The sequence below is a fragment of the Microcebus murinus genome, chromosome 11, assembly GCF_040939455.1.
Source record: "Microcebus murinus isolate Inina chromosome 11, M.murinus_Inina_mat1.0, whole genome shotgun sequence".
NCBI classification, from domain to species: domain Eukaryota; kingdom Metazoa; phylum Chordata; class Mammalia; order Primates; family Cheirogaleidae; genus Microcebus; species Microcebus murinus.
Window position 1 is genome coordinate 48,579,127 of NC_134114.1, and position 24,278 is coordinate 48,603,404.

Consider the following 24,278-nt stretch of genomic DNA (forward strand, 5'->3'; position numbering starts at 1 on the left):
TTTCTACAATGTAATTTCGACCCCCACGGAATTTTAAAGTAGCCTAATCAATAGAAAGACAATGAAATGTGTATATCTTTATGAGAATCAGGTAATTCCAGGAAGGTCCAGTGTACAAAGCCCAGCAAGCCACTGAAAGGAGACCATTGATTTCTTTTGCACAATTCCAAGTATTTAGCCGTCTCTCCTGATAATTGATACCACTAGTGAAAATGTAAAACCACACACATATGCTGTTGATTATACATGTATGTATGCTACAGTACCAAGAATGAATGGGAAAGGTACAAACCATGATTCTTTTAGTAGTTGCCTGGTTGGGGAGTGGAAAATGTTACTGGTTTGGATGTCATTGGATACATTTCATTCTCTCTCTAATGCCTGTATATGTATTTCAAAGATTAGAAACAAATACAACAAATGACATAGTTGTTTGGTCCATGGTGGTGAGAATTATTACATTAATTTTGCTATCTTTTTAAAATCTTTTGTACCAAAAAAAACAAATGTATGACTATTTCTCTCATCTGGTTCAATCTTCTCATTGTAAAGGTATGGAAACAGAAGCCTACCTAGTGTATAATATTTATTTAGCAATACCACATTAGCTAGATGATTTCTGTCTGTTGGTCATGCAGTTTCCTTTGTTTCAGCCTTCTCCTTTGTTTAAAGAATATTCAAATGTTCATATTCTATCAGGGCATTAGGAAATAGTTAGCAGATGTTCATGTACGATATAGCTTTGGTCTGTAATCAGTCTCCTGTGCAAATTTATCAACTTTTACATGAAGATGAAGTAATAAATGGTAGCCTAGCTTTCCAGATTGCTGGGGCTCTTCTTATTCAGTTTGTTGTATAATATTACTGCCCCTCAACGATGGTTACTGGGATGCTGTACTGAGTGTTACCTTTTCGAGTCAGCTGTGAATATAAGAATTACTGCCTGTTGGGGTTTCCCCTTCTCAGTGGTCTTGTCATGAGCACACATGATCAGAGTTTATGTCTCACATGTAATTTAAAATTAAGCTGGATTTCAGCTACTCAGAACAATGGCCAAAGGCTGTGGCCCAGTGGGCCTGACAACTTTTAAAGACCTGGTAGGGAATGGTTTGGAAGTTCTTCTGCTAGGAGACAAGTGACAGACTCAGATGAGAAATATTTACACATCCCACCACAACTTTCTTATGGAGCCCTGACCATAAAGACAGTTTAAGCAGAAATGTAATGTGGGTGCTTTAGACCAAAAATACTTGCAACCGCCTTTCCTACCCCTCCTTCAGCTCAGTAGCCCATATGCCTCTTTGTCACTTACCTGGAGTCAGGCTGGACTTAGATGATGAAATGCAAGATCCCTCTCTTTATCTTCCTAGCAGATGGGAGGTGCTCTTGGCAGTAATTAAGAGATTGAGAAGCTCCTTATGAAACTGCTTTGTTGATCGTGACAATGAACTCAGGGAGCAGGAGTGGTGCCCTGTTCAATCCTCACTTCACCTGCCTGAGCAAAAACCATGCAGACAATAAAACTTCCTGGCGGTGGCCTCATGTCACTCTAAACATCACCTGAGTGTTCATCCAGCTGTGACGCCGTCACACGCAGTGTTCTGTCCCCACCTACTTGCCTCCCAGCCCTCAGGGGCAGCCAGTCCCCACTGTTACCACCCTCCCACCTTCCCACTCTACTCAGACCCCAGGCCCGCAGTCAGCTGGGTGCATTTCTTGTGCCGTGTGCACGTGAGTTGTCTGCCTCATAGTTGCCCCCGGCTGGACCTTCCCAGGGAGGAACCAAACGAGTGAAGTAAAAAGAAATGCTTGTGAACGTCAGCCTGTCCTCATCCATGTTCCATCTTTGCCTTTGTCTCAAGTTGTACATGGCTGTCTTCTCGGACCAAATTCTGATTTTGCAAGTAAAGAATCTGGCTGTGCCATTGTGTTAATAAAACAATAGTAGTCACCTTCCAGATTCAGAGAACAAACCCAGCATGTTATTCACAGGAAAAGGAAGTTTTTCCATGTGTGGCTTCAACTGGAGAACTTAGAGGAGGAAGTGCTTTGTGGGAAGGGTTATTCCTGTGTTCGGCCTTCAGATCGGAGCACAGGTGCGGTGAATGGCTTCTGTTTCTTCTTGAAGAATGAAGTCAAAAGAACGCACTTGGGGATGGAATAGATGTAACCTGAGTTGATGATTCTTCTTCAGTTTCATTTTTGCACTCATATACCTGTGCCTCTTTAGGCTAAAAACTGGAAATAGCTCTTTATAAGATCAAATGCTCAGACGAGGATGACTTGTAAAGAAGTTAGGAAATTTCTGCTATAGGAGAAGTGGTATTCCTGTTTTTACCAGGTTAGACATCACCTGTTTTTCCCCTGGGTGTTTTTTCTTTAAAAAAATAAAAAACAAGGCAGAATCAACGTAGTCATGCAGTGAAAAGGAAGGAAGCTTTATTTTTTTTTATTTTTTTATTTTTTTTTGAGACAAGAGTCTCGCTTTGTTGCCCAGGCTAGAGTGAGTCCCGTGGCATCAGCCTAGCTCACAGCAACCTCAAACTCCTGGGCTCAAGCGATCCTGCTGCCTCAGCCTCCCGAATAGCTGGGACTACAGGCATGTGCCACCATGCCCGGCTAATTTTTTTCTATATATATTAGTTGGCCAATTAATTTCTTCCTATTTATAGTAGAGACGGGGTCTGGCTCTTGCTCAGGCTGGTTTCCAACTCCTGACCTCGAGCAATCCACCCACCTCGGCCTCCCAGAGTGCTAGGATTACAGGCGTGAGCCACCGCGCCCGGCCGGAAGCTTTATTTTGCCCAAGTGGAAATGTTTCCACTATTTTGTCACTTTATGGATTGAGTAGTAGGTGTAGTCACAAGCACCTGGGGAGCCTGCCTAACACTTGGCTGCCATAAACTTCCCCTTTCATGGGCAGAAAACCTGGTGTTGCTTCGTGACAAGAGAGGTCAGCTCAGCATTTTGCACCAATGTCATTATTAACGTGAGCAGTGCCAGGTGCTGTGGCAATCCAAGTGGCCTATACTCACAGTTCCTGTCCACCTGGAGTTTTCTTACTCTGAGGTTAGTGCAGATTGTAATTCACTTATTGAGAATCAGATACCTAGAGTAATAAGATTAGGTGACTGTCAGAGACGCCAGAAGCAGGTAGCATCAAGATTTGATGACTGTTCCCTCTCCTACCTTGGAAAAGTTATCTACAGAGTATCTCAGTAGAGTCCCAGGATTTCAGAAGTATTAATCTATATCAAGATCTAGATATTTGGGGATTAGATGCAGTGTAAAGTGCCCCTTTACTGTCCGGAGTGTTGGCAACAAATTCATTTGGGAGGCTAAGATGCTACTTCTTAAGTATAGAGATTTATTTTGTGTACACATGGAAATCTCTACACATGGAAATCTCTCTTGTCCCATGTTTTACCAACTCTGGTTTTGCCATACTGGTGGCATTTCATGTTTAAAGTTTCCTCTTTGATCGTTGAGAGAGATTCAAGAAAGTTCCAAGGCTGTTACAATTTTAATACCACCTCCAGCTTCATGTTGAAGATAAAGAGGTTAGAGGAAACGCTTTCAGTTACAAATTGTGCTCTGCTTGTTCATGGCATTTGTCAATAAGCTATGTCTACAATAAGCATATACTACCAGTACCTTAAATATGGTAAACTGTTCAAATTCTGAGGCAATTTGTTTTGAACTTCTCTTCTTTTAACTTGCTCATGTAGTCATAGAGGAAGTAGCCTATGTTTTCTTTCGCTGTACATTGCATTCATAATGAATCATCTATTTGTAAGGATTACAGATCTTTATAGAGAAGTAGGCAAGCACAGGATAACTGTAATGTAAACCTGTTTGTATATTGACCAGACTGGTATATTTCATTTTGGGGTTTTATATAGACATTTATATTTGAGATTTTTTTTAATCACATTTTTAAGATCACTTTTCCACCGTTTTGATAGACTTTAGATAACAAATGCAATTGTGAGGGGTTTTGTTTTTCTTTGTTTTAAATCTAAATTGTTGACTATTTTGCTTGTTGAGGTAGTATACCAGTCATTCTATATATTTCTTTGGAAAATTCAATGTTTTAAGGTTGTCTTAAGAAATAATTTTATAAATTTAGTTTTAAGTAAGTCAGCATATTTCACTGATGTCCCTAGGTAAGATATTAATTAGATTACTATTTGTATTAGTACACATTTCTTATTTTACTTACATATATAAGCATTAATAATTAAACATGTTGATCTTTATAAATGATGTAGATCAAATACTAAATATGAAGAAAATATAAATAACAGTTCTTCTAATAACCTGAATTTCAGTTAATTTGCTTAAATAAGTTTGCTAAGATTTCCAGGATAGAAATCTGTCATTTATAATTTCTTTTACGAATGTCAACAAGTTAATATATTCAGTATTTCTGTATTGAAATGAAAGGAGACATTAATTTGAATTAACACTAAGTGCATTACACAGTATCTTTTAAAAGCAATGAGACTATTTGATTTAATGATTATGAATTTAATAGGCCAAATACATTTCTTCATAGGTGGGTTGATAATATCACAATCTACCTTCATAATTAAGTATCAAGGGTCTATTCTCATTTAACAGCTTCTTTAAGGCTGAGTAAACATGATCTTAATTAAACTCACAGATAATGCTAGAGCATGTTGATTGCTGCAGTAAGGAAAATGAAATGATTCTGCCTAACCTTAAGAAACGATAAATACGGGAATGTTGACAAATGATGGTAAGCAGCAAACATCTGAGAGAGGATCAACTCCCAAGTCAATATTTCTGAAAGAAATTGGGTTTGGTTTTGAAATGTGGTATTTGAATATTTAGAAATGTTCCTTTCAAATATTTTACAGAAACCCTGAAATATGTCAACTCACTATACTTAATTTACAAGTCAGGGTAAAATTCCTGTTTCAGGAAGCTGGTATAGTAGAGGTCTGTCTCGGATGAAGAAGACATTGCAGTGAACTCTTAATGATGGCTGAGGGTAGCATGCTGTAGAGGACAGAGTCACAGAGCCCTGACTCTTGCTGTAGGTAAATTAAATGAGGTAACTTGCTAGGTTTTATGACCACCACTCCCCTTTTGTGACTACTGTACAGATAATAGAGATTGAGGTGCTAATCTGTGTTGAAGAAAAGCAAATTAAAATAAGATTGTCTCCACTTCACCATCTACTGGTTTTGTCTTTGCCTTATTCTTTGAGGCTCACGAAAGTTACTTCGAAATGAAATTAGCCATTTTATAACTTCCTACTAGCAGAAACAGGAAAAACAGAAACAGGCTTGTGCCCATATGTAGCAACTGATTTCTACTCACTGGGTTTTCATTAAAACCAGCAGCTAGCATGCCTATGAAAAAGGACCATCACTATTATTTTAATGTACTGGAATCTGTTTTTATGATCCCCAAACATTTACCTTAAAAAGGAAATTATGAATGCTGTGTATAAGATGAAAAATGAATGAGTGGTGAAATACATTTATCTTAGGCATCAGCTGTTCTGTTGACAAAAGGCTGAAATATGAAATTTGTCTAAATAATTAGATTTTTAATTAGTGCATCATTGTAAGATTAATGTCATTGCGCTTCATTGGATGTAATTTTGTATTAGTAATTTTATGTCAACAAAGATGCTACCTGTGGTTTGCTGATTTGAATCGTTAATTTATCACTTGTATGCATGGCATGTCACATGTTTGCAGTCAAGAGCTAAAAGAAGGTAATTGATTATCTCTCCACTGGTGGTGAGGAATATTGATGGTGTTATGCTATATGAATACATTATATTTTCTAATATTCAAGAGGCAGCCACCCCTCAAATATTAGTGAATGCATAATAATTTGCAGTAATGTTAACAATGGCATTAACAGATAGGTTGTTCAACCTAGTATGTGCCTACATTGAACACACTTGAACATTGTTGATACTGTATTCTCTTTTTAAATCTTTGTTTTTTCTTTCCTTTTGACAGTTGCCGAACAAGCAACCGAAAAAGCTTGATAGGCAATGGGCAGTCACCAGCATTGCCTCGACCGCACTCACCTCTCTCTGCTCATGCAGGTAATTTATTACCCTTTTTAAAATTTTGTTTCTTTTTGTTAGTTTTTAAAATAATTCACACGTTTTGAGATGCAGATGTGTTTTCACAGCTTATCTTGGTGTTCTTGTTGTTTTATCACTAAGTTGTTCTTTGTGCTCGGTTAACTAACCCAAACCTTATCCTCTGTTTGAGTGATTAGACTCTGACATACAGAATTCCTTTTTATATGGGATCATTTTTCAAATATTTCTTTCTCCATTTCTAAGTTTTTGCATGATGCAAGACATGGTTTTCATGTTAGGAATATGTTTGGAAAACATAGACATGATGAGTCACATGAAGAGGAGTTTTAGTGTTAAAAACTATTCAGCATGTTTCTCCCTAAAATTGAACTTGTCTAATACTTTGTGATAGCCATTGTAGGGAGGAGGAAGATTCAAGAGATGAGGCTCTTGGTCTCAAGTACTTTGTAGAATTATAAGGAAGGTAGAGCCACATTATAAAAACTATACAATGAAGGCTGCTTTGTATGCTTTTTTTTTTTTTTAAAGTTCTGTCCAAGCTGAGGCAAAGAGAGAAGGGTTAATTCTAATCAGGAAAATCTGGGAGAGTTTAAAGGAGCCATTTGCCCAAGATGTTGAAAGATGAAAAGACTTTGGTACGTGGAAATGGGATGAAAGAAAGAGAATTCCCAGTGTATGGCATGTGAAGAGAGTGGAAGGGGTTTTGACTTTGAATCCCTTTTAAGGATTTTGAGGAGGGATCTGTCTTTTGGAGAGGTGTCTTCAGGATTGTGGAGAATGATGGGGTGAAAGGATAAGTGGTTAGCCCTACTTCCACTATACTCTTGTGAAAACTCTACTTTGACACTGACGTGCTCTCGGCTGATCTTGATTGCATATCTTCAGAAGGCGGTCCTTGAGCTCAAGGAGGCTCTCAATTCAGACTGGGAGTTGTCTGTTACATGTTTAGGAAGAAGAAAGAAGAGAGAGGTAGTTGTTCCTTTGGAATGAAATTTTATTTTCCTCGTAGTGATACATAAAAGCTGGTATAGTAAAAAAGGTAAAGATAAATTGATAAAATTATGATTTTGTCAGTTGACTGCTAACATCCCAAAATGGCTCTTCCAGATAAAACTTAGAGAACCTGTTACACACATGAAGACAAGTTCTAGACCTCTCATAGCAGTATCATTTATAATAGCTAAACATTTGAAACAACCTAAATACCAGTTAGAAAGTGGATAAATGAAGTGTGGCGCAGTCATGCACAGCACACTGTACACATAGAAAACAAGTAAACTAGCACTGTACATATCTGCATGGGTGAAACTCAACTATATTTTTGGACAACAAAAGCAAGTCACAAAAGAATATTACATAAATGTTTTATATAAAGTTAATATGCTACATATAATGTTTTGTTTAGGGATATATATAAAAATATATAAGGTACATAATATGTTATAATTATAAAATATATATGTTTATAGTAACAACCTAAAGGAAAACATGGTAATCTTAAAGACAAGTTTCGTGAGAGTAGTTATCACTGAGAGAGTGAGTGTGAGGGGGACATGACTGGGGAGAGACGGGTAAGCAGTAGGAATGCTGTGTTTCCAAAGCTGTATGATGAGTATACACTACTTATATTATTATCATTTATATTTTTGAGATTTTTATTATATGATCGTCCTAGTAGTAAAACCCTACAGAGGGCCCAGCAAGGCCAAATATCTCACTTGGGTCTCGAATTATATCTTTATAAATAATCTTTACATTCTTCTGGCACCCAACATGCTGCCTGGCAGTATACACTATAATAGATGCTAGTGAGTGATGAGTTCTATTTTTTACATATAATTCAATAGTGATTTAAAAACTTAATCTTACTCCTCTTTGTGGTGTTTTGTAGTAATTTCACTATCCTTTATGTGCCCGTTGATTAGTCTTTTATTGCTGTGATTTTCTTCAGTTCTAATACTGAGAAGAGAGCAAATGTGGTTAAGACTTTAATGATCCTTTTAATTTTCTTTTCTCTAATAGACTTAGGTTAAATTCTTTTCCTTTCAACATTAATTTAGCATTCAATCAGAGGAGTGGGCAGAGAGAAGCCTGTCATTCAGGTTTTGGGAGTATTTTTACTTATGTCACTGAGCCAACAGGTTGTTATTCACTCAGAGGCAGGAGAAATCTGCCAGACTTTTTGTGAGAAGTTGCATTTATCACAGTCTGGTAGGTTCCTATTTCTATGTAAAAAGAAGAAAATGTGAAATAAAGGACCAGTCCTCATGTCGTGATTATGTGCAATGCCTCCTCACGCACCGTGCCTTCTGCCTCTTCCTTTCTGCCGCTACATTCTCTAGCCCCTGTTGGATACACAGAGTGCCAGGTGGGGATTCCTAGATGTCTCCGTGAAAAACAAGAGAAAGAAAACTGCCATCTCAATGCTTATTAACCTAAGAGTTAAAGTTACACATTCAGTTTTTCTTAGGTACGGGTTCTGTGAGCCTGGCCACTCATCACTAATGCCTAAATTTATACCCATGAAATGCGTCAATAGAGATGAGGACATTAATGCATTTGTGTAGGGGTGTCAGTGGTGGTCTGTGGAAAAAGAGACTTTGGCATACCTAGTGCCCTGGAGCATGTCTTCACAAGCAAGGTAATGTTTGTGGTGAGCTAAGGAGTCCTAAAAGAACAGGGAACAGGATGGTTCCATTAAAAAAAAAATTGTAAAGAAGTCAAAGAAAGTCAAAGGCTTCTAGATCCAGAAAGATTCTAAGCATGAAAAATAATCCAGAAGTCCCAACAGAAAAGACTAGTGTATCTTTCCTAAAGTAAAAACTTCTGTATAATAAACAAAAGCAAAAGAAATCAAATAGTGAAAAATATTTTTGTGCCCATAACTGACTGCCCATCTAATTGCCTTAATAAGCAAAGAGCTTGTGTAAACTGATATGAAATGGTGAATGCATCAATAGAAAAATGATGTTACAAAAGATGTAACTAGCATGTCATAGAACAAAAATGGCCAGCAGAAATACATGAAATGCTGCTGCTTTGCAATCATAAAAGAATTGTGAACCAGTATAATAAGATAGTATAATTCACATAGGGTAGTGCCAAAATCATTTTTCAGTTGATAAAATCCAATGAGAGCAAAGATGTGGGGAGGCAGTCTTTTTCCCATAATAAATAAAAAGTGTTGATGTGAATTAGTACAACCATTCTTGTTAGTGGTTTGCAGTATTGGTTAAAATTTCAAATGTATTTATCATTTGGCCCAGTAAATCCATATAAACTAATTTATGTTACTCATATTCTCATAGAATAACAAAATCATAAGTATAGCATGGCTTCTAAGTAGCAAATGGAAAGGTAACTTGTTGCCAGTTTTCTATCTAATTTGTCCTTGAATAATGGACTGGTTAAGTAAATAATGATTCACGTATATAATCCAGCACTACATGGTGGTTATAAAGAATGAGGTGGGCTTTTTTGTGCTGGTATTGGAAAGATGCTAAGAGAGATTGTTAAGTGAAAAAAATGCATATTGTAATTTTGTATATGGGTATGTTTAGAGTGTATGCACACACTTGTGTATTCATGCATATTTATGGGAAATTTTTGGAAAAAGAAAGGAGAAACTGTTAACAGTTTATCTCTGGGGAATAAAAAGGTAGGGAAATTAGCATATAGTGCTTTTATAATAAAAAATAAGGCTCCAAAAATAAAGCCAAAAGAAAAGAAAATAACATCTGCAGTGGTTTTCTACTGCTGAGTATAAATTACCCACAATTTACTGGCTTAAACAACATACATTCATTAAGCTTGTAGTTCTGTGGGCATAAGTCTGGGCAGGTTAGCCTGGGTTCTCTGCTCTGGGTATTATAAGGCCAAAATCAAGGTGTTGGTTGGGCTGTGCTCTTATCTGGAGGTTGGGAAAGAACCCATTTTCAAGCCCATGCAGGTGTGGACAGATTCAGATCCTTGCCTTGGTGCAGGACTGGGGTCCCCGTTTTCATCTTTAAGGCTGCCTGCCCTCTGCCATCCTCCAGACAGCAATGGCTCATCCAGTCATTTTCATGCTCTGAATCCCTGATGTCTCCTCCTTCCATCAGCCAGAGAAAACTCTTTCTTTCAAAGGGCTCATTTGATTGGGTAAAGCCTACTGAGATAATCTCTGTATTTTAAGGTCAGCTGATTTGGGACTTTAGTTACAGCTGAAAAACCCCTTCATAGTAGTATCTAGAGTCATATTTGATCTAATAACTAGGGGATCAGAATCTTGGGGAGACCACCTTTAGGATTCTGCCCACCACAATATCACTTCCATGTTGTATTTTGATTCATGCGGACGAAGGTAGGAGCTCTAAGAGTGATACTTACTGAGAGGAATCACAGAGGAGAAGGATATAAAGAACTGAAACCCAGTGTCCCCAGGCTTTTAAAGGCCTAAGGTATTGACCATAATACCTATCTTTTTATGTCTTCAGAAGTTGTTTTACTGGGAATTTTCAGGTGACTACTTTGATTCATTTATAAGAGGATTTCTGTAAGGAAAAATGGAAAGGAGTTTTACTATTGGTAAACTCTAGGAATTATTAAAGATGAGAAATGTCCTAAATTTCTATGTCTATTACTATATATATAAATTTTGGTTACAAAGGGACTTTATTTCTTAAGGATTAGTCACCGTATTTGACACAGCTGTGTTCTGACTGTATGAAGGAGGCCTATGGAGGTTGAGCAACAAAATACAACATCCCAAATCCCACTGTTCAAAATGAATCACAGGGAACCTTTTGTCGCACATACCTTCATTATATTCCCTGCTTCTGCCTCCCCACCCTCACCCATGGGGTTTTGGATTAACAAGTACAACCCAGCCTGTGAATGAAGGTAGTTTCCAAGGAGGAGCTATAAGACAGCATGTATATTTTTTAAAATAAAATTTTCACTATTTCAGAAAATTCTGAGGACCTTCCTCTTTTGAACTTGTTTTGGAATCTTTTTGAACTACACAGTCTAGTAGGTTCCTATCCAGAAATGTGTCACTGATACTAAACTTGTCAAGCATAAAGGAGGAAGGGAAAATTGAGATCAGAGCAGGCAATTCTTAGAGCAAGACCAGTCTTGTTAAAAAAACAAAACTACACAATGACTATACACAACAACAACAAAAAAGGAGAAATAAGAAAAAGACTAACAGAGGGCACCACAAAAAATTTAAAAATGAGAAAAAGAATAACTTCTATCTGTCAAAAACCACCACTGTAAAAAGAGAAGTGGCAAATTGGAAAAGAATATTGGTGAGATTACAAAAGATTAATATCAATCTCATTACACATGAAAATTTGTCTCACGCATTTACAACTTTTTACCTTGCATTTGAGCTATATCAATTTCACTCACCTGGAATTGTGCAACTCATTCATCAGATGGGACACTAAATCGGATGAAGGGTAAAGGCAATGGTTTTACAAACAGGCATGCTAATGCAAAGAATTGAAAGTTAATAGTCTGGCAAGGAGGTAGAGATAAGAAAAAATAAACAAGGTGGACTAGAGAATTCAAAGAAGATAGTCTGGGATACAATAGGCTAAGTAAGAATTCCAGTGTGCCAGAGATATTCCTGGGAACATCACTGTGTCATAACCCAGTGCCATCCATGATATCAATAAGAGACTTCATAATCACTGCCCCCAGACTATAAACTTGGAAGATGTATAGTTGGGCAGTAAGGGATTTACTAAATGTAAAACCCGAAGTTTTGGCACATAGTGCCAACCAAGTACTTACTCTGTTTACCAACATGCATATGACCATGTGTCATTTTAAGTATATGGTAAAATTTTACAAGAAATTTTGCAGGCTGTGTTCCTGTAACTCTATCTTTAAAGCTGATTTGCTTAAAAAATAAAGTGGGATTTTTCTGATTGTAACAATTAAGCTAATAGTTTGTAAGAAATATGAGAAATTTCATGGAAAATATGAATCCACTATAAACCTACTACTCAGAGATAACCCCTGTTAACAGTTTATTGTATCTCTTTAGTCTTTTTTGTTTTTCTGTATGTATTGTGTGTGGATGTATGTGTCTCTCCCTAAAATGCCTATGGGGAAACTTTTATTCCCTTCTTGCTACCATTGAATATTACAGTTTTTAAGATTCCATCAATATAAGTAAAACATAATAAATATCTTAGTATTTGTAATATACATTATTTATTATAATGGAATTTAGACATTTTCCATATCATTAACCATTTCTATCTCTTCTTTTATTATCTGTATTTTTATTCATGGTCCCTCTCTTTTGTTTAATTTTTAATCTTATTGATTTGTAAGAAATGAGATTGATATTAATATTTTGTAATCTCACCAATATTCTTTTCCAATTTGCCATTTCTCTTTTTACAGTGGTGGTTTTTGACAGATAGAAGTTATTCTTTTTCTCATTTTTAACTTTTTTGTGGTGCCCTCTGTTAGTCTTTTTCTTATTTCTCCTTTTTTGTTGTTGTTGTGTATAGTCATTGTGTAGTTTTGTTTTTTTAACAAGATTGGTCTTGCTCTAAGAATTGCCTGCTCTGATCTCAGTTTCCCCTTCCTCCTTTATGCTTGACAAGTTTAGTATCAGTGACACATTTCTTTACCTTCTCATACTCTTAATCTGTCTGTGTAGGGTGATGGTTTTCCCAAGCAGTGAGTAAGTTTTTGAACAAAAGAGTTTTTATGAATCCTTCTAAAACTTTACAGGCTAGCCTACAAAAGAGGAAAGATTGTAAGCCAAGCAGGCATTAAAACAGTTACTCTCAACTCCCCAGACTCCTAAGGGAGAATTTACACATATATTTCTGCTCAGATGTTTGTGGTACTGTCAGGTTTTCATGTAACACACAAAGGGGAGGCCGTCATTGTGAATTTTAGCTTGCGGGTGAGAGCAACTTAGTCAATAGAGATGAATGATCTTTAGGTACCAGTGAAAGATTTCTGCTTAGATATGGTGAGACGAGGGACATAGCCCTGAGTGTGGAATAGTACCTTTGTTTCATTTATTTTGTGACTTTCATTCAAAAGGCCTCAGCAGGTTTTTCGTGCTTGAGATATTATTTACCAAACTGTTGGAACCTGCTTTGTAGATCTTTAATGAAAATGTTCATTCAGCAAAGCAGTGACCTCCTTTGGCAGTGTGGACATAATAGTACAAGATAAATAGTTCCTTTGCTGCTTTATATTTGGGGCATAGGACAAAGCAAGATTATGTGCCCAGGGAGTCATAGCAAGTTGATTGTTAGCCCTACTAGGAATTAAGTTTTCTGGTACCCCATATGACCACTCTTCCTTTAATATAAACTTTCTTTTTTTACTCCAAAGGGATCTCTGACAGGATCACCCATTGTCCTTTTTTTTTCTAATTATAAGTCAGTCTCACTAAAGTCAACTTAAACTTGTGAAACCTTATCTTCCATCTAGAGGATCTTGCTGTCCTCCTCATAAAGTGTCATTTCATGTTGGTAAAAATGGGCAAATCATATGGCTAAACTTTATCCACTTGATTCCCTTGGTTAGCCTCCGGTGGAGCATAAGCTTGGAATCGTCTAATTTTATCAAAGCCTTCTTCAGTGGGCCCCAAGACCAGATTTCTTAATCTACTGTGTGTGTCCAAGCTATGTCATTTCACAATGCATCTGTTCTGGGATTTCAAGTATTTCGTTTATCAGTTTTTCCGCATTATGGAGAATACCATCTTTAAAAGAAAAAAAAAAAACCAACTCGGCTTTTAGTTTCCATTTTTTTGACCTAAGCCTTTGTATAATTGCCAGTTGTTGGCTTGAGTAATGACACATCTTGCCCTTCCTGCTTAAGGAAAAGAATGATAAAATCAGATGGACTGACGTCATTCGGTGTGTTTTCCTGGTTTTGGGTATTGCTTTGTGTTAAATCACTAATCGGGTGTATATACCAAGATCATTAGTCTTTGTGAATTCCTTTATGCAGATCCATCGGCCCTGTTACCTGTATTTATCAGTTTGGCCCTTTGAGAAGACTGTCATGTTTATGTGTAACCTATTCCTAATAATAATCTAATGACTGACATCTTACCATATTTCCCTAATCTCTTAGTGTAAGAGAATTTAATCTGACTGGCTTTTGATTTAGCTTTTTATTCTCTCCTTCATTATAAATTAAAGCTGCTTTTTTTTTTTAAATGTGGGCCCCCTGGGCAGGAATCCAGAAAGGTTTTACTCCCCATTCATTGGGAAGGGCTTTTCATTTTGTTTTTGTTTTTTTAATCAAAATTTTCTATCATTTTTGTTGTGTTTATGTATCATCTATGAATTTTCTTTAGGTAGGTTTGGTTGTTGAAGTACCAGTCGGATCTTAATTACATATTTTTCAAGTTAGAATTGACCATACTTAGTGAAAGATTGGGTGAGGGGTGAGAGTTGATCGAAGTTGGCTTCCAGATGGGAGGGTGCAAGGGGGGGCATTTCCCAAGATGGGAGAGGCAAGAAAAACAGATCTCAAGTCATGCTTCAGAGTTCACTTCGCTGCGTATTGGGCCGTAATGCCCATGAGACAGCTAAATGGCATAAATAGGCAGTTGTATATAGATCTGAAACTCGGAGGTTGAGTCTGCCCTGGCAATATCAGTTTGGAAGCCACTGATTCACATTTAAAACCTTGGGAGGGGAAGAAATCATTGAAGGGGGAGAGTTTGGAGCGAGAAGACAGAGCCTGGGGCTAGGCCTACACTGCCAGCATTTTGAGTTCCTGAGGGGACAAATGGCCAGCAAGAAACTGAGAAGCAGCAACCCGAGAGGCAGGAGGGAAAGAGGAGAATTTGGTGTCATAGAATCCAAGAGAAGACCAAGCTCCCAGAAGGAGGGGAAGGTTAACTTTATCATGAAGTCAGCAAGCCCTGTCAGGCACTAGACAAATGTTTATTGAAAGAGTAAATAACTGTGTATATAGTAATGCCTGTAGCCTCATTTGACTCTTATGACCAAAAGTGCAGCACATGCCCTGAGGTTAGGCAAGGTGTCCTTTTCCCCCAAAGAAGGGAGTCTTTTTAAACACTGAAGTACTTACAATCCCACATAGTATATTATCTTAATTATTTTAAAAGTGGTTTTAGCAAATCTTTTATTTACCTTGTCCACAATATAATCCATCTAGGCCGTTGCTAAAAGCTGAGAGGATGCTGTTGCTTTTCCAACTCTTTAATAATTTAGTTGCTAAGGTGATGATGACACACAACCTCCCAAGTCCAAAGAGCAGAGAGAGCAGTGCTCCACTGAAATTAAGGAAATCTGGAATTTTCTATTTTTGATAGAAAATAGACACTGAGAATTATTTATTTATTTATTTATTTATTTATTTATTTATTTATTTAGAGACAGAGTTTCGCTTTGTTGCCCAAGCTAGAGTGAGTGCCGTGACATCAGCCTAGCTCACAATAACCTCAATCTCCTGGGCTCAAGTGATCCTACTGCCTCAGCCTCCCAAGTCGCAGGGACTACAGGCATGCACCACCATGCCCGGCGAATTTTTTGTATATATATATATTAGTAGGCCAATTAATTTCTTTCTATTTATGGTAGAGATGGGGTCTCGTTCTTGCTCAGGCTGGTTTTGAACTCCTGACCTCGAGCAATCCGCATGCCTTGGCCTCCCAGAGTGCTAGGATTACAGGCGTAAGCCACCGTGCCCGGCCTGACACTGGGAATTCTTGAGGTTACTTTTCTGTGAGAAAAGAGATTCTTATGAATTTTGGAGGTGAAAAAACTCTTGAGAAACTTGAGTCTCAGAATAGCCCGTTTTCTTAAAATTTCAGTTATTGAGATAGGAGAATCCTTTTAATTTCAGATTTCGTAAAATATTACAACTGGAAATGAAAATACTTGGTTCATCAACTTTGTCTACTTTGGGATTAGACATGGTCAGGTTTAAATCTCATATAGTATGTAACTATATATTTCATTATTTTAACTATATGTATAATTAATGTATCAAAGAATACGAATGACATGTATTATTATGTATCTTCTAAATCCCTAAAAGTTTATATATTCAAATTGGGCAAAATAAACTTTTGTGATCTGCTAGTTGAAAACAGTTGTCGTCTGTCCAGGGTTGCTTTTGTTCTAAGACATGAAAAGTGATCACCTAGAAAGTAAAAATACATTTGAAATCCTTGCTGAAGCACTTCTCCCCTCTCACTGGAGGTTTTCAGAACCTGATGGGCTCAGACTGGGCAGCCTCAGTGACTGTCACAGCGGCTTTGGTTTTTCTGATTGTACAGTGGTTGTCACTCTTCACCGATTCACCCCAAGTTGTCTTTGAATTTGAGTTAGAAATCCTCCGCTGTATGTAAATATCTAGTCTTCCTTTGGCCATTAGCTGGGAAAAGAGAGTGTGGATTTGTATCAGAGACAGACTGTTCCACAGAGATGAAAGAACTCAGGCAGGGGCCGTCAGCGCGGAGACAGGCCAGCCCTTTGCCTTAAGTGCCCAGTGCTGCCAGTAGAAGGCTCGGCACAACCAAAGTGGCCCGTACCTATATCCATTGAGCAACCTGTAAAGGATGTTTAAAAGTCTGCATCTTAAATTCAAATGTGTATGCTAAAGAGCATTTTTCTTTTTTCTTTTTTTATTTTTTCTTTTGGCACATTTAAATATCACATACAGCAATGCCATCTCTCTCTCTCTTTGAACTTCCTCACGCTGGCGTAATTACAATTTCGGCTTTAATGATGCTTTAACGCAGATTTTTGTGTTTACTGCAGCAGTGTATGAGTACTTCTCTACAAAAGCCATGTAAACGGCAGGCTTTTTAAGTTCTAAGCTTTTATGTTAGGAGTAACAGTGGGTAATTACAGAGCCTGTCAGGAAATATTGCAGTGTACACACACTGCGGTAACCATCAGAAGTTTAGAGAGTTCAGCTACGGCGAGGAGGGGAGCACTGAAGTTGGTAGTGTATTTTGGTTTCCCTAGACTAGGTAGGAGAACAGTGAAGAAAATTTAGAAGAATATAAGAAAAGTCATATAGTTTTAGGAGGAAGAAATGATTTTTGCTTAAAAAACTGAAATATTTTAGGTTTCTTTAAATGTGTTTTTAAAAACTACTTTTTTCTATTTTATAAGAGCTGTACATGTTCAGTGTCAAAAATTTGGAAAATACATGGAAGTATAAAGAAGAATATAAAAATCATCTATATTCTTATCCATCGCTCAAAATTAACACTTTGGGTGTATGTCTAATTATATATATTGTATATGTCTATTATATTCATAATTAATAAATGTGTAGACCAAACAATTTATACACATATATTTGTATATACATGTATAAATATGTGATCATAGACATAATATGGAGTCTAGATCATTTTCTTTGGGCATTTTGAATATTTTTATGTCATTAAATTTTTTCCCTTAATACTTACTTTTAACAGATATATTCTATTTTATGAAAGTGCCATAACTATTGTATCTCCCTCTAATGGACATTTTGGCTGGTATTAGTTTTTTTGTTCTTATAACTAATGTTGTAGTGAATAGCATTATACATGAATCTTTGTGATCAACTCTGATTAGTTTCTCAGCTTCATCTGGGAAAGTATTCTTTAAAGTGTTGGTGTTTTATTGTCCTGTATTTGTGTTGCTGGGCCTTCCATTATTGTCTGACTTAGTTTTGAGGCCCTCAAAGCCAGAGATTCTGTCCACAGGAAATGCTCTTTAATGCTTGCTGCAAATGACATTTAATAAGCATCAAGAATGTGTTGTGTAGGCACCAAAATAACTTTACAAGTATCCAGGTACATCCAGGTGTGTACTCTCTAACTGAGACAATAGTCATTTGTATTAAACTTCCAGGAACTTTGTACCCACTAACATCATGGTGACCTGGTGATGTTCGTGAGACAAATGAAGAAGGAAGTATTGCATCAGGCTACAGAGAGCTGTCACACTTGTGTTCCATGTTGAGGACTAGACTCTAGTGTGGAAAGCTCTGGCTACTGTGCCACTTAGGAATTCTGCTACTTGAACCCCTTTCGTTTTGAGATTGTTAGCAACTGATCTAGTACCAAATGGTGTATGTAGTAAAACTGGGCTTGGGGTAAAGGAGCTGTACTTCAGCACAGCTCTACCACGTATCAGCAGTGCTACTACAGGCAAGTCACTCTCTAAGTCTCAACCTCCTCGTCTGTCAGATGGAAATAATAAAACTTGCCCTTGCAAAATTTTTTTTAATCGTACGCTCGTTTAAATGTGAAAGTGTTTGCAGTATCATAAAATACAGCAGCATTGTGGGGTTTTAAGAAACTACCAAAGTATTAAAGCCAATCTGAATTTTTAACATAACTAGAAAGGCTACCATAGTGTGTAAACATGGAGCTAATAAGAACACAGGCTTATTGGGGTCTCCAGGTGTGTTGTTGACAAAAAAATCAGTGTGGCATTCATGTAACAGTCTCTTCTGGGACACACATGCAGCAGTCTGTGATATCTTCATTTCAGCCTACCAGCCTTTGGAGTTCGCTCTACCAGTACACTTACTATGGTTTAGAGCTGATTTGGGAAATAAGTAACAACGACAAAAAAAATCAACTGTAGTGAATCAGAATGACAGCAGTTCTAGAGGGACTGCCTGGGTGATAGATAGGGAGTGGAAAGGATGATCTGGTTGTGGGAGTCACAGTCCCCCACACCCCAACCCCCTTTGCTTCATTCAGCTAGGGAAGTTCAACCTGTCACATTCTGGGCTAGGGAGGAATCTCTGGAATCTGGCCCTAAAGATGCCTTCTGGAGGAATCAAGGAAGACCTAGAACATGTCCAGAGTGAGCTTTGAGGCACTCTTCTCTCTGGGGCCTAAACACAGTGTCTAGATCAATGGGGTTTCTTCATTTGTATTTCTGCTGTCGTATTCTATCAAAGAACTTGGCTCCTCCACCTGAAGTGGGTGACAGTAGCAGGGAGGGAACTCCACTTTTCAGAAAAGAAGCATGTATGTTTATAAGCATTTTGTTGATATATTTATCATTTAGTGGATGTTCTAAAGATAGGAAAAAATTCTAGTACTTTAAAGATAAAACTATATTGCTATGGGACATCAAAAGAGCAGTCAGGAGATGAGCAGGGTACTATAAGCTAACAGGTCCCCATGCCACTAAATCAGGTGAAGAATGGTCAGCAGGAAATGGCACCCCCCTGGGAAACACATGAACTGAGGGAGAAAACTTTCTGGCCATTTTGATGAAAACTGTGCATCTCTTGACTAATCCAACGACTGCCCTGCCCACCTCCCCTCACTGGTGGAGAATCTCAGATACAGAGGTGGCTAAGGATTCCCCCAAAGCAGGAACATTCTAACCCACAGTCCTGTTTTAGTTATCAGATGTTGGTGAGCAAAAGGATTAGCATTTAATTACATGAACTGTACTCACCTTTTATCCTTAGATTTGAAGAAGTGATATCTCAGGTCAATTTTCTTAAAGTTTTATCATGCTCTGCTAACAATCAAATATGACTCTGAATAATTCTCTCATCTTCACTTGGCCTTAATTTCCTTATCTGTTAAAGGAGAAGATTGTATTATATATATATATATTTTTTCTAATATTCTGTTTAAATATTTCTTCTAAGGCTGTAATTCCATATTTCTAGTTCTTTGGGGTATTGTTTTCTTTGTATGCTTTTATTATTTTTAATTGACACATAATTATACATATTTATGGGGTACAATGTGATATTTCAATACAAGTAATGTATAATGATCAAATAAGCAATTAGCATATCATCACATTAAACATTCCTTTGTGTTGAGAATATTCAAAATATTTTAGCTATCTGAAAATACACAATAAATTGTTGATAATTATAGTCACCCTATAGTGCTATAGAACACTAGAACTTATTCCTCCTATCCATCTATACTTTTGTATCCATTAACCAATCAAAAGAATATCCCTTATACATCAGTTTTTATGAAGATTTTTATGATTGACATGAGTTTGTAAATTACACAACATTGAAGATCAATGGCTTGGGGTTCCTAAATATATGTACATAGCTTATAGTTTTAGATTTAAAAAAAAACACATTTTATTTTATTTTGAAGACAGAGTCTCACTCTGTAACCCCGGCTAGAGTGCAATGGTGTCATGATAGCTCACTGCAAACTCAAACACCTGGGCTCAAGCCATCCCTCTTCCTCAGCCTCCCTAGTAGCTGTGACTACAGGCTCACACCACCGCGACTGGCTAATTTTTCTATTTTTAGTAGAGACAGGGCCTCGCTCTTGCTCAGGCTGGTCTCAAACTCCTGAGCTCAAGCAATCCTCCTGCCTCGGCCTCCCAGAGTGCTAGGATTAGAGGTGTGAGCCCTGTGCTTGGCCTAGTTCTTCTGATATAACAGAGGTATTTTTTTGCCATGCTATTTCCCTGGATTAATTTATACTGGCCTTGCGTTCTTCATTGGAGGTGTGCTTTTAGTATTCCAGGGTCTACAGGTGACACTCTTAGCATCTAAAATATCATGGAAAAGAGAGTGGACAGCAGGTTGGACCCAGCAGACATAAGATGTGGTGGCATGCTTGAGTGACCCACAAGCATGACCTGGATATGGCCACTTTTTTCATTTTTGATCTGAGGGATGCCTGTTTCCTTTAAGCATGTTTCAGCATCTGAGGATGCATGTTTCATTTAAGAAAATGGGTTGCCCTGTTGCGTGTGCCTCCCAGTCACTTTGAAGGCCATTCATCCCCTTGTTTATCTAGAGTAGCAGCACATCTCAGTTTGTGCCATTATATCTGTCAGTTGGAATAATTAGGCCTAAAGCCTATTTTTGTACATGTGGAAATCTTCTGGGAATCTATATTAGTTGTAAGAGTGACCAGCCAGTCATTGAAGGAATGTATTTAGTTTTGAAAGTTTTGAGTGAGAGAGAATGTGTTTAATCCTCAGGGAAAGAACATGCCCTACTTCAGTGTTTAGAGATGCAAATCACTTTAAATAGGCCGAATGCAGGAAATGAAACAAGTTCCTTAATTGGTAAAGAGCCCACTTCCTTGTGGGATCAGTAATTTGGCAAGGGAATGGACACATTCTAGCATCCTTGAAACTGAAAGGGAAAAAAAATAGGTGAATTGGTTCATATTTGGTACATTTATAACATTATTTCAGGAGAAAATGTGGATTTTAAGCTTATCACTAGTCATTTCATTTGACAGTTTTGATTTTCAAAAGAAAAGGATCAAATGCAAATTCTTCTCCCTCCTCTGGGGACTTAGGCAGACTTTTAACATCAAGAGATGTACATACCTCCCCTAACAACAAATTTCACATAAGCAGTATCAGTCTCCTTTGTCAGTGGTTCTGTGAAACTGTTCTTATTGTTAACATAAATGATGGATGTTCATTTCTTCTGGTGACGTGGGCCTTAACCATTTCTGTCATGAGTATGTGCCTGTCTAACCTGAGTCCGACTTACTGTTTCGCTTCTGAAATTGTCTTTACTAGCTGAGTAGAAGTTACTGACATTAACGTACCTCCGGGTAAGCAGTTGACTTATGGGTTGTATGTTTGATACTTAATCATGCTTTTTGTTTTTTTTGTTTTTTGTTTTTGTAAAGCTTGAACTGAAGATAGAAGCATAATCATGCTTTTTGTTAAAATATCCATAACACCTATCACCACCCCAAATTTGTAAATCTGTGATAATACTGGAGACTAAGAACATACCAATGCTTGGTCACATCTTTAATAGGAATTACCCTTGTTACCTGTGTACAACACAAAAATCTGTGTCAGTAGTCAACTCATGGCAGACCTCAGAAACACTATGACAGCCAGTTGGCAGGAGACAGAAGGTAGATTTCACCCGCCTGTGCTGCGTACCCTGACATTAGAGACTTGATACCTGTGCCAACAATCCAAATATCTGGCAGTCACCTCCTACCAAATGGAAGCTGCTTTCTCAGCTGGCCAGAGATACCCATTGCCCTCCCAACAGTATTATCTTTTTCTTTTAGATTTGAGAAACTACAGTTTCTGGAATTAAGCATCCTCCATCAGATAAACTGGGGATTCATTTATTAATATGTAACAATGTAACTTTTTGGTGGGAAACCAAATGGAACAAAAGCAATGATTGGAAATACTATTAATGAAAAAAAAAGTGCTATCAATGAAGACTTTCTTAAGTTGGGGAAAAAAGCAAGTAAAATGGGCACAAATAATAAAACTCTGCCCTAGATATAGTCCTGTGACTTTTTAATTTTTAAGCAATGGAGGAAAATCACTGGCAGGTATCTGAAATTATCTGAACAGAAGAAAAATAAAAACTGATTTTTTACAAAAGGATAAAATACATGCTGGCCTCAGTTGTCCTTTCCACTGCTACGCAATGATGTTATGGCCAAAGAACTCTATTTGCTAAGGTGATATATGCATGCACACACATGTTATATATATACATTATCATATGATCGAGGACACATAAGGTATACTTTCCATGTATCTTTTTTGACAGAGTCACTTAGAGATGTACAAAAGATGATCGAAAGCTAAATTAAAATGAAGAACTCAGATTGGAAAGATGAGGTATAAAAGTACTGTGGTGAGCATTGATAGAAAAATGAAAGTTAGAAAGATTCTTTAAAATATGGTATGAATGAAAATTCAATAATAATAGTATTGATCTAGAACTTATACTGACTAAGATCAGAGACAGAGATATGGCAGAAGTATACATGTGCTAAGTTCCTTGACTTATTTTGGGAAGTGAGAGAGGAAACAAGAATTAGATTGTAATCCTTTTGAACTCATTCATTAAGTAAAATATGCATTCAGGTATGTTTTTAAACATTTATGGTCATAACGTAATAGCATAAAAAGCAACGATGTCTTCATATGTCACAGAAGAAAAATAAAAAGAAAATACTGATCCAGCACAGAGTAAGAAAACTATCAACTTCACTTTGAAATGTAAATGTTAAAATTTAGTAGAATAATATAAGAATTACTATAAACTACTGGGCTTTATTCTAAGAATGATTAGTTTATTATAAACACTATTAATACATCATAGTAATGGATCACATGTTCATCTGAATAGATGTTGAAAAAGCACTTGATAAAATTAAACATTCATTTCTGCTAAAAATTCCTTAGAAAATGAGAATGAGTGGAGAACTCCATAATGTAGAAAGATATCTAATTTAGACTAATGTCTAGTATTTTACTTTAGTGAAATACCAGAAGCATTCTGTTAAAATCTCTCCCCATTAATATATAACTTTATTCTACGGGTTCTTTGTAGTCAAGTAACGTATAAAACTGAAACAAAATGTTTAATTCAAAGATGGTAAAATTTGTTATATTCATATGATATAAATAACCTAGAAAAGCCAAGAATCCAGTGAATATGTTTTAAAATTAATAATGAATCAAGTAGATTGTACACGAGATGGATGTGTAGAAATACTGTGTATATTACCAATTATGGTGAATTAGAAATGATAGTGAAAAGAAGAGTGAATTCATGACAGCATTCCATACTATTCCCCCATCCCCTATCAAAGGGCAAAAAATATGCTTTGATGTATGTAACTAGAAGGAGACTCGAAAGGGATTGCTATGAAAAACAACATAACTTTATTATTTGAAAACTAAACTATTTTGAATAATGGAAAGACATGTCCTGTTTATTGGAGAAAAAACTAAACATTTTCCCCAAATTATAGTTCTAATGCACTTCTAATCAGAACTTTTATGAGTGTGTGTGTGTATACGTGTGGGTAATTTTGTTTTCTTCATTGCAGATACCAAAATGCACTCTTTCTAGTTTAAGCAAGGGAGGGATTTGTTAAAGATACATTAAATAGCTCACAGAATTTTCCAGAACACCAGAAATCAGTGAGTTGGACCTGATGTACCTTAGATTAACATATATCCTAAAGTGACAATAATCCAAGTAGCCATTCACTTAAGAAATAAAAATTGACAGCCCGGTGATGATATGATGAAAGAAACGTCACAAACCACTGAGAAAGAAATTGTTTAATCAACAAATGATATTACAGACAATTGGCTATCTATATGAGAAATACTTAAGGTGAGCTTCCTTCATACTGTGTGCTAAAATGATTTTTGTATGGCTTTTAAATTACTTGTAAAAGTTAAACCCTAAA

General features: G+C 36.9%; 1 protein-coding gene across 13 annotated transcripts in view; it reads left to right on the plus strand.

Moving 5' to 3' along the window:
• MAST4 (microtubule associated serine/threonine kinase family member 4) overlaps positions 1-24,278 on the plus strand; it is a 516,707-nt gene that overhangs the window by 400,268 nt on the left and 92,161 nt on the right. For all 13 annotated transcript variants that reach the window (XM_076008062.1, XM_076008063.1, XM_012784115.2 and 10 more), the window contains one exon: positions 6,006-6,094. In XM_076008062.1, the coding sequence (XP_075864177.1) occupies positions 6,006-6,094 (89 nt within the window). The remainder of the gene's footprint in view (positions 1-6,005; positions 6,095-24,278) is intronic.